Below are 10,124 nucleotides of genomic sequence, written 5' to 3'. Positions count from 1 at the left end.
AATGACAAAAAGTAGAGGGCCCAGCACCGATCCTTGTGGCACTCCATTGGTCACAGGCCTCCAGTCTGAAAAATAACCCTCCTCCACCACCCTCTGTCTTCTACCTTTGAGCCAGTTCTGTATCCAAATGGCTAGTTCTCCCTGTATTCCATGAGATCTAACCTTGCTAATCAGTCTCCCACGGGGAACCTTGTCAAACGCCTTACTGAAGTCTATATAGATCATATCTACTGCTCTGCCCTCATCCATCTTCTTTGTTACTTTATCAAAAAACTTAATCAAGTTTGTGAGACATGATTTCCCACGCACAAAGCTATGTTGACTCTCCCAAATCAGTCCTTGCCTTTCCAAATACATGTACATCCTGTCCCTCAGGATTCCCTCCAAAAACTTGCCAACCACTGAAGTCAGGCTCACTGGTCTATAGTTCCCTGGCTTGCCCTTACCACCCTTCTTAAACAGTGGCACCACGTTAGCCAACCTCCAGTCTTCCGGCACCTCACCTGTGACTATCGATGATACAAATATCTCAGCAAGAGGCCCAGCAATCACTTCTCTAGCTTCCCACAGTAGGCTGTCAAAAGATAAAGGCTGGAAGGGCTCAAAGATTGTGGTGACAAAATTGACAGAAGATACTGTTTAGAAATTCCGTGATAGTGATAGGCAAATCAGGGCGTAAAATGAATCTAGATGTTAAACGTAAAATTGCATCCCACACTGTGACCAGGCCATTCTACACCCCTAAGATACCTGAAGCAAAATATAGCCACTTCCACATGGGAATCACTTGTAAAAGTCAGTATGACCCTTTGGTTATAACATTTCCAAATTTTTCCTGTATCATCCTTTCAGTTCTCAGTTACATTCTCAATAAGAAAGTGATTTCTGGTTAAAAGGTATTTCGCATACATTGGATTGCAGAGGTGTACAGCACAGAAACAGACCCTTTGGTCCAACTCGTCTGCGCTGACCAGATATCTTAAATTAATCTAGTCTCATTTCCCAGCACTTGGCCCATATCCCTCTAAATCCTTACTATTCATATACCCATCCAGATGCCTTTTAAATGTTGTAATTTTACCAGCCTTCACCACTTCCTCTGGCAGCTCATTTCATTCCATACACACAGCACCCCCTGCATGGAAAAAGCTGCCCTTTAGGTCTCTTTTATATCTTTCCCCTCTTATGTTAAACTTATGCCCTTTAGTTTTGGACTCCTCTACCCTGGGGAAAAGGCCTTGGCTGTTCACCCTATCCATGCCCCTCATGATTTTACAAACCTCTCAGCCTCAGATGCTTTAGGGAAAACAGCCCCAGCCTATTCAGCCTCTCCCTATAGCTCAAAACCTCCAATTCTGGCAACATCCTTGTAAATCGTTTCTGAACCCTTTCAAGTTTAACAGCATCTTGCTAGTTTACATTTTTGTGGTAAAATGAAAACACAGAGGAAAATTATCTTTCCTATTTAGTCTATTGGCTGTTGCTAGACTATTAGATCAGTGTGAAACTTTGCACAGCTGAAAACAACTTCGGTCTCCTTCAGACGTTTAGTTAGGAAGTAATCTTTTTATTTGTGAATGGGATATGAGGTATGTTAGTCAGGCAGAGAAAGTGGCAGTGGGACTTTTCCTTGGGCACTATAATCCCACCAATGATGTTGCTTCCACAATAGATAGAGAGAGAGCTCTGATTTACCAGAGACAGAGAGGTTCATTGGCCTGCAAGAGGCAATATTTTGGGTGCATTGCTGAAGACTGACCAGGGTCTGGATAACACACTGAGGAAGCATTAAGGAATGTTGATAATGTTATGAAGGAAACAACAGCTCAGACATCTCGCCTTCTGAAAGCACGATACTGTAACTCCAACCTTCCTGTAGCGTTGTAGACAGAACTTTGTTTTGCTCTGTCACAGCCTCAGGCAATTTGCATTCCAATGTGTGCCCGATGAATGCGTTATTACAAAAAAAAACAAAAGGAAAAGGATATGATAAGAGACCACCAGTTCCAGCAAAATGCAGCTGATAATTCCTCAATTGCACATTCCGAACTTCTCTGTATTTATTTTTCCAAACAAAACTATTTGATAACACTTCGATCCAAGTATACATGATGGACACACACAGGAACTGTTTCAGGGTCATGGATGACCGTACATTCCACTGTTCCTTTCAATAACATTATTTCATCCACATTTTGTTACTTAACTTTATCCTAACCCTACCCCGACCCCAATTCCCGTTAATTCATTTATCTAATCATGTATTAAATGTAATGCACTTATCGAGTTATGTTATAATTCTTGCATTTATGATGGGGTTGTTTATGCAAATCTGTTGCACTGTACTTACATATACGTGGACACTGCTGCTAATTCCTCTGCACAGAGGTTCTCTCTGGTCGAGAGTGATCTCTTCCAGTGGTTGTAGAATTGGTGGAGAATCCCTGTCATTTCTATGGGGAGGACCTAATGGTACCAAGTGTCCTCAGCAACCTAATTCCCTCCCTTTGTGATTAAAGTTGCTGGCTATCTGATGGCCAATAGCTCCTCAATCTGGTGGGGGCCAGCAGGGATGGTGGCTGCTGGCAGCAATGCATCTGCCAAAGGGCCAGGATTATTGAGGAACACCATCCCTCACATAATTGAAAGCATGTTGGGAAGGGAGGTTTGGATGCAAGAGCAAGGAGTAGCTTTCAAAATCCCCCTCCCCTCTCTATGATGGCCTATCAATTGGGCATGGCATGCCTGACTGCAAGGGACACCCAGCCCTGGCCACACAAGATAACTTTTGACAGTAAAAACCAGAGCATGCATTGTGCCGGCTTCAACTCAACAAAATCAGTCACGTCATTTGGTGGTTAATTTGTCAGGGCCATGAGCTGACCAATCCAAATCAATCTGCCTGGTTTTAAAATTTAACACTGCGGAGTTGCTGTCAATCATCATCCAATATATCTGCCAATCAGAGTCCATTTGTCAACCGATCAGCATTCTCCTCCCAACCAGTATGAACTTTGGCTTTTCCTCTGAATTGCTGTTCTTGCCAATTGTCCTGATGAGTGGAGGATGAAGAAATGTTTGATAAGACTGTGACCTTTTTCTAGCCATACCCAGTTGCGGTACTACTTAGTAGCTTCACACTGCATGGGAGTTGCACAAGGTTTCACACAATAATAATGTCTGTTGATTTTGAAATAGCTGACAAACATGGATTAGTTAAATTGTACTCAGTATAATATGTTTCCCCAGAACGGAGGTGTGGACAATCCAGAAGCAGAAATCTTCTACAAAGTATCCATTTTAGCAAATATGTTTAGCATCCTTTATCATTGCTAGATTGTCCTGCTAGGTCAACTAATGCTTGAAATGGATAATTGAATGTTTTGCTGTCTTTCAGTTTCAAGATTAGGAGAAAACTGAATCCAAACTGAATTGTACTGGTATTGTTACTGGTGTGCTGCATTCCTATTAGATTTAGAAAGCCAATTTTCTAGGAGTTTACAAGGTAGAAAATATTTTAAGTGGTAGCCTGACAGTAACCAGATAACTTTAATAGCTGTAGCCAGTTCTTTATTGTAAGTGTCTGTATCTTAAAGTTAGTCGAACGATGTGGTTTGGTGGGGTACAGTGAGAAGTTCAGATGTCATTGGAATGATTGATGCATGTTGAATCTATACATCTGTGTGTGCTGTGTGCATGTTTCCTTTAGCATTGTGTTACCCCTTCTAACATTCATGCAATTATTATATTTTGCCCCATTTTTAATGACCCTAACCTGAATGATTTTTCCTCTTCCATGATTGTAGTTCTACTTAACTCTTGTCTCAGTGTAAATCAGTGATATCAATGTAGCAGTGTGTTAGCTGTAGCATGCCCGCTGTTTAACACTTGCTTTGTTTCTCTTTCCAATGTAACTAATGAATGTTGGTAGTGGTGCTCATGCAGGACTGCAGTATCATCTGAGGAAACCAAAGTATAATCCCTCATGTTTATCCTTCAAAGCAAAAATTAGGCAAGCAAATTGAACTTGCCCATTTTTGTGTAGTGATCTGGTTTTCTCTCAGCACAATAAAGTCACTGTTCTGAAGGGCAATTATGACCAAGGCGATTGATTTTTAAATTGAAAATCATGAGGTTGAACACCTTTCATACTGTGCCATTTTTGACGTTATCTGAATGCAGTGCGTTGGGAAAATGTCATGTCAGGCTTGTGTGTTCACTTCCTGACAATCCATCAACCAAGCAAAATTTTCAGGATGCTGTATTTAAATAACGTAATGGCCGCATGCCAAAATATACAAACAAGCTGAATTATAAGCTTCGTTTGACATCTTTCAAGCAAACCTCCATCATTTGGACTGAGGGCAGATGATGTCCTTTGATTTGAGGGGAAAAAAATAAATTGTAAAATCGTTTGATGGAATTCCGTGAAAATAAATATTGGGCTGTACTGCACATTTTCCTCCCCCCCCCACCCAGTCATAATTCCCACTCCTTAAAATTTCCCAGCTACTGACAGTGTGGTGCCATGGGTGCAAATATACGTTTTAAAAATATTTTTACTGGGCTTTCACCCATTGGAACAAAGTCAGATATCCATCTGACAAACTATTTGCGAAGTTCAGATAAACTATGAAAGGCACTGATCTACCAGATGAAATGAAAGAGAACCTCATGTTGCCTCAAAACGAAACTAAACAGCTTAATTTTCCAAAATTGTCCTTGCATCATTACCAGAAAGTTTACTTGTATTTCACTTGTGTAATTAAATTTCTGACTGTATTTTCAAACTTGCTGTGTTTTTTTTTCTTCCCCCACCCCCTTACCCCACCCCCACCCCCACCCCAAGTGCTTGTATAGTTGTGTTCTCTCTCTTTGGAAAGCATGCATTTTGCAGCAGGATTAAGCAGCCTATATGAGCACAGTCTCTTCTGGAATGTTGCCACTCATCATTGTCTCCTATGTGCAAGCACAAGGCTAATCATGTGACTCGTGTGATTTCTTTTCCCCAGTATGATGTACTGCTCTTCTCTGAAACTCTTTTTTCCCTTGTTTTTTTTCTTTCTTTTTTTGTCAACTTTCTGCATTGGCAGAGCATCTTGGAATTGAATTTATGGGTATGGACAAATCATTCCTTTTAATCTGCAGAATAAAACCTGACAGCTCTGATCTACCTTCAATTCCTAACTCAGTTTCTCTCCCTTCCCCACCCCTGTTGCTTTTGGAAGGGATGAGCCAGCCATAACAGCCTGTCTGCCACTTGGCCACCCTTTTTGTGGGTAGCGAGGATAAATTTAAACGGGAATAGATTTTCCACCTCAGCCATGGAGATTTGATTTGTAGAATCGGAACAAGCCATTTAGCCCATTTCTAGCCTGCTCTACTTTTCAATGAGATCATGGCTGATCTTTATGTCAACTCTATTACTGTCTAGGTTTGGATTTGACTTCCATCTCCTTCATTTCAGCCCCTACTTTTCAAAACAATTTGAAACAAATAGTGGTCAAAAGATGGCCACAGCAGCTATACATTGATTGTTTAGTGTCACACTAGCTTTATGCCACAGGCTGATTACTCCAAATGCATTATTTTATTACATATTTTAACTCGAATGCAAAGAAGGCAGTAGCCAGTTAACAAAGGAAAAAGGTCTCCTCAGTGAGTGAGTGTAAAATTCTCTCTTTCTTGGATTTACCATAATATTTCTGCCATTTCCTCAATTTGCATTTTTCAGTGTCACAAACTGTAAAGGTGTGCTTTCTAAAGGAGCAGGTGCGGTGGTCCAAAATAATTTTAAGATTAATTTCGCGATTCAGATTAAACAAGTCTGTTGGCCTTTGTTCAAATTTGCGCTCACAATACCAGCTCCCAACGTGATCAATAAAGTGTTGAAAGAGCCCCACAATCTGTCGTTGAATTTTTCCGTTTTCCCATTGATTAGATACTTTTTGGCATTCTGTGCATGCCTTGCAGTTGAACTGAATTTCGAATTGCTTAAATATAGAACAAATAAGCAAGACAATAAAAGCCTCAAAAGTGAAGATTACGGCTTGTTGACCTGCAGTGAAAGCAATCTAATAATGCTACAAGTTGAAATGGGCCCAATTTATAGGATTAATAAACATGCTTGTAAAATATAAATGATATTTCTGGCTGAAGATTGCAATAATAGAAAGCGATCTTCACCGACTGACCAGATTTTAGAAACAGAGATGTCTTTCATTCATTTGAATCTCTGTTTTTGACGAGTTGACTAGGTGACTAATGCTGTGGAGAGTTCAAAAAGATCTTTCTACCCAGCACCATCGAACCGTCCCTCCAGAACTGCCCTTCCCTATGTGATTTAACCTTAAGTTAAAATGTTTACTGTCACTTGGGCTAATCTGATTCCACTTTGGAAATGAAACCACGTCGCTGTTAAATGACTTGTACTCCCATTGACCAGCCCATGGTTCCCAAACCTGAAGTTTGGTAATTATTCCTTTTAGAGTTGTAGTGAGACCCCAGTGTATGATGGCAATTGTCTTCTGGATTCCCATTTTGCTATCAAGGAGGAACACAATGTTTGAGATGAACCAGCCTTGAGAAGTTCTGGCTGACTGACGTACGTGACAAGGCCATCAACACATCGGCCTCAAAGTAATTTCCAAAAAATCTGGAACTGCATGCAGACAATGGATAAACAACAGATTCAATCATTCAGATTCCTTCACCTTTTGCAAAGAAGTCTTCAAGTCCAGAAATAGTACAACTCACTTATTTAAAAAGGTTGTGTTTGAAGTTAGAACATTTTAAATAAAGCCTTTGTTAGCGGCAAATCACTTAGTACATCTCATGAAGCAGCGCTAGTCTGGTAGTAAAGGAAGCAGACAGAAGCTTAAATCAGACTGAACTCTAATTTGATTAAGATCATCTTCATAACCCACGTAACTCATGATTCATTTTTGAGCTGGTTCAGTCAGTCGGTGGTTATGTTGTGTGGGACATCCCTTCATGTTTGCTTCAATCACTCTCTTCCAAGTGTTTCTGTATTTTATTTTCCACTATCAAGCATGCTATGCCAGGCCCACAGTTGACTTCTTAACCTGAAACTACTTTTTAAAATCAAAATTTCTACCCTACTGGCAACCTTTTCCTTCTCTTTTTGTTAAACAAAAAGTCACTCGCTACTTTGGCGAAGTCGTTCTCCTGAAGAAGTCCAGTTGAATTGATGTTTGGTCTTGTATGGATTTGGTGTTGACCATCTGTCGTGACGTCTCATGTTGTTATTGTAAATAGCAGGATGGCTATTGGCCAGCTGTAAGGATAAGAGACAAGCCATACTAATAATGTCAACAAGAAACACAGCCAATTGTTGAAAGAAAAATGTTATTGCTTTTTATACGTGAAAATCAGGAAGAATTTGAAGTATTTGCAAAGTCCTCTGACCCTGTGAAATTATGCTTATATTTTAGTCAGCTTTCTGTTGTGATTCACTTCCTAGTCTTGCTGTCTACCCCTTTTCAAAGTGACCAAATTATATCTACAGTCAGAATGAACTGATAGATCGGAACGAATCTGGCAAATCTAGAAAAATTAACGTGGTGCGTGCAACAGGCTGCAAAAGAATTGGACTAAACCTTGGCTGATCTTTCTGAAGGTCAACCTTGCAACACACACACGCACGTCTGTGTGTCTGAACGTCCAAAATGCCTGCCAATGATCGCCGTTTTGTTCTATGATCTTCCTCTAACTGTGATTGATGCTCTTTTGTTTAGCTGAATGTTAACATCCGATTTCCAATATGTCCAGCCGATACCACACATTCATCTATTGTTCTATAATGGAATTAAATCAGGCACGGGGGGAACTTCAGATTTTTGTACTGATTTTCTGCAATGAATCATTTTAATGAGATGTTTGTGAGAATTACTCTAGTCCTGTCAGCTGGCCTCTATTCTGACATTTACCTCAATGGTGCCTTACTCAGTGATGTTTCTCTGTCAGTGATGTGGGCTCAAGTTGGTGGAATGGGGAAGGAGAGAAGTGGCAAAAATTTCCAGTGAAGTTCAAAAAAGACTATTTCTCCACCAACTGCCAAGGAGGAGGTGAGAAAGAATGAGTAATCTGCTGAAGCATTTTTGCAAATTTCCAGCATTTACATAATAAATAGAAAATGGAACAATGCATTGACTGTGAGAATATTGAATTACACTGCAGGAAACATCAATGAGTGATCGCCCAATAACAATTTAACTCCAGTTTTATGTATAATCGTCAAAATGTTTCTTTAACATTGGACTGCAGAATTTCAAAAAGGCAATGTTCAGCTTCTGTAATATTTTACAGCTTTTTACCAATTGGGTTTAAGCATGTTCTGGAGTAGAAGGCCTGAATAAAAAGGAAACAAGGGTGAATTTCTGATTTGGAACGGCTCATGAAATTGTTACATGAAAATGCTTGGAATAACAGTCATGAAGATTCGGCATGTATTTAAATGTGCTCAATTTTAAAAGACAAGCTAATCTCACAACAGATTACACTTTATCTGAAGTACGTGGTACTTGACAGGACTCAACATGTGTCCTCGCATGTTCCAGACTGGTCATCAATACAGACTCTCAACTGCAAATTCAAGAAGGATTCATAATATAAGAATGATTCAATTCTTACAGAACGAATCACAAAAAAAAACACTTAGAATGATTGGCGGAAGCTGCGATTTGCCTTTTTTTAAAAAAAATTGCCGTGAGCTTCCATTTTGTGCATTTTAATTGCCTTTGAGAGCACAGCAGGTGGAGAAATGGAAACTGTATGAGCAATTTCTGCCCATCAACAGAGCTAAATATTACATTTTCATGGCACATTGACTGCACAGCAAACCTCAGGCTATAACCTGCTGTTTTCTGCTTCTCTCTTCAGAAGCTGAGGAGCTGTACCAGAAGCGAGTGCTGACGATAACAGGGATCTGTATTGCCCTCCTAGTGGTTGGCATCATGTGTGTGGTGGCGTACTGCAAAACAAAGTAATCCAAAGTTTCATTGTCTCAAATCCATGACCAAACCCAATTGACACTAATTTTCTGTTCTTTTCCCCTCTCAAGTGAATTCTCGTTGTGCTCAAACATTGATGTTATTTAAAGTCTCCCTTTGCACCAAATGATATTTGGGAATGACAAAGCACTCAGCAAAAATAATGCTACCAGAGCTTAAATTTGGATGGAATCTGTTGTTATGAATCTAAAGGCAACATGTAATTCAGTTCAATACAAATCAGAGACTATCTTCGAGGAGAAAGTGAGGTCTGCAGATGCTGGAGATCAAAGTTGAAACTTTATTGCTGGAACAGCACAGCAGGTCAGGCAGCATCCAGGGAACAGGAGATTCGACGTTTCGGGCACAGGCCCTTCTTCAGGAATGGTTTCAATGTCACAGGAGTGTACCAGCAGGCTGTAAGGTGGTTTGAAGTGTGTCTACCTCAATGCCAGGAGCATCAAGAATAAGGTGGAGGAACTTGCAGCACAGAGTGGTACCTGGGACTTGGATGTTGTGGCCATTTCAGAGGTATGGGTAGAGCAGGGACAGGAATGGTTGTTGCAGGTTCCAGGGTTTTGATGTTTCAGTAAGAACAAGGAAGGTGGTAAAAGAGGGGGAGGTGTGGCATTGTTAGTCAAGGACAGTATAAAGGTGGGAGAAAGGACGCTTGAGGACTTGTCTACTGAGGTAGTATGGGCTGAGGTTAGAAACAGGAAAGGAGAGGTCACCCTGTTGGGAATTTTCTATACGCCTCCGAATAGTTCCAGAGATGTAGAGGAAAGGATTGCAATAATGATTCTGGATAGGAGTGAAATTAACAGCGTAGTTGTCATGGGGATCTTTAACTTTCCAAATATTGACTGGAAATGCTATAGTTCGAGTACTTCAGATGGGTCCATTTTTGTCCAATCTGTGCAGGAGGGTTTCCTGACACAGTATGGATTGGCCAACAAGAGGCGATGTCGCATTGGATTTAGTACTGGTTAATGAACCAGGCCAGGTGTTATATTTGGAGGTAGGTGAGCACTTTGGTGATAGTGACCACAATTTGGCTACATTTAATTTAGCGATGGAAAGGGATAGGTATATACCGCAGGGCAAGAGTTAAAG

The 10,124-nt window shown here is 40.5% G+C and overlaps 1 protein-coding gene across 5 annotated transcripts in view; it reads left to right on the top strand.

The window, feature by feature from the left end:
• The window catches only part of nrg1 (neuregulin 1), a 218,729-nt gene that overhangs the window by 184,486 nt on the left and 24,119 nt on the right, over positions 1-10,124 (top strand). For 3 of the 5 annotated variants that reach the window (XM_043674320.1, XM_043674317.1, XM_043674316.1), the window contains 2 exons: positions 5,094-5,117; positions 8,902-9,004. In XM_043674320.1, coding sequence (XP_043530255.1) covers positions 5,094-5,117; positions 8,902-9,004 — 127 coding nt within the window. The remainder of the gene's footprint in view (positions 1-5,093; positions 5,118-8,901; positions 9,005-10,124) is intronic. The other 2 variants (XM_043674319.1, XM_043674318.1) reach the window with 1 other exon arrangement.

This window comes from Chiloscyllium plagiosum, chromosome 32 (assembly GCF_004010195.1).
Source record: "Chiloscyllium plagiosum isolate BGI_BamShark_2017 chromosome 32, ASM401019v2, whole genome shotgun sequence".
Classification (NCBI taxonomy): Eukaryota; Metazoa; Chordata; class Chondrichthyes; order Orectolobiformes; family Hemiscylliidae; genus Chiloscyllium; species Chiloscyllium plagiosum.
The sequence above is the reverse complement of the archived record's forward strand: the minus strand, read 5'-3'. Positions and strand labels throughout refer to the sequence as shown.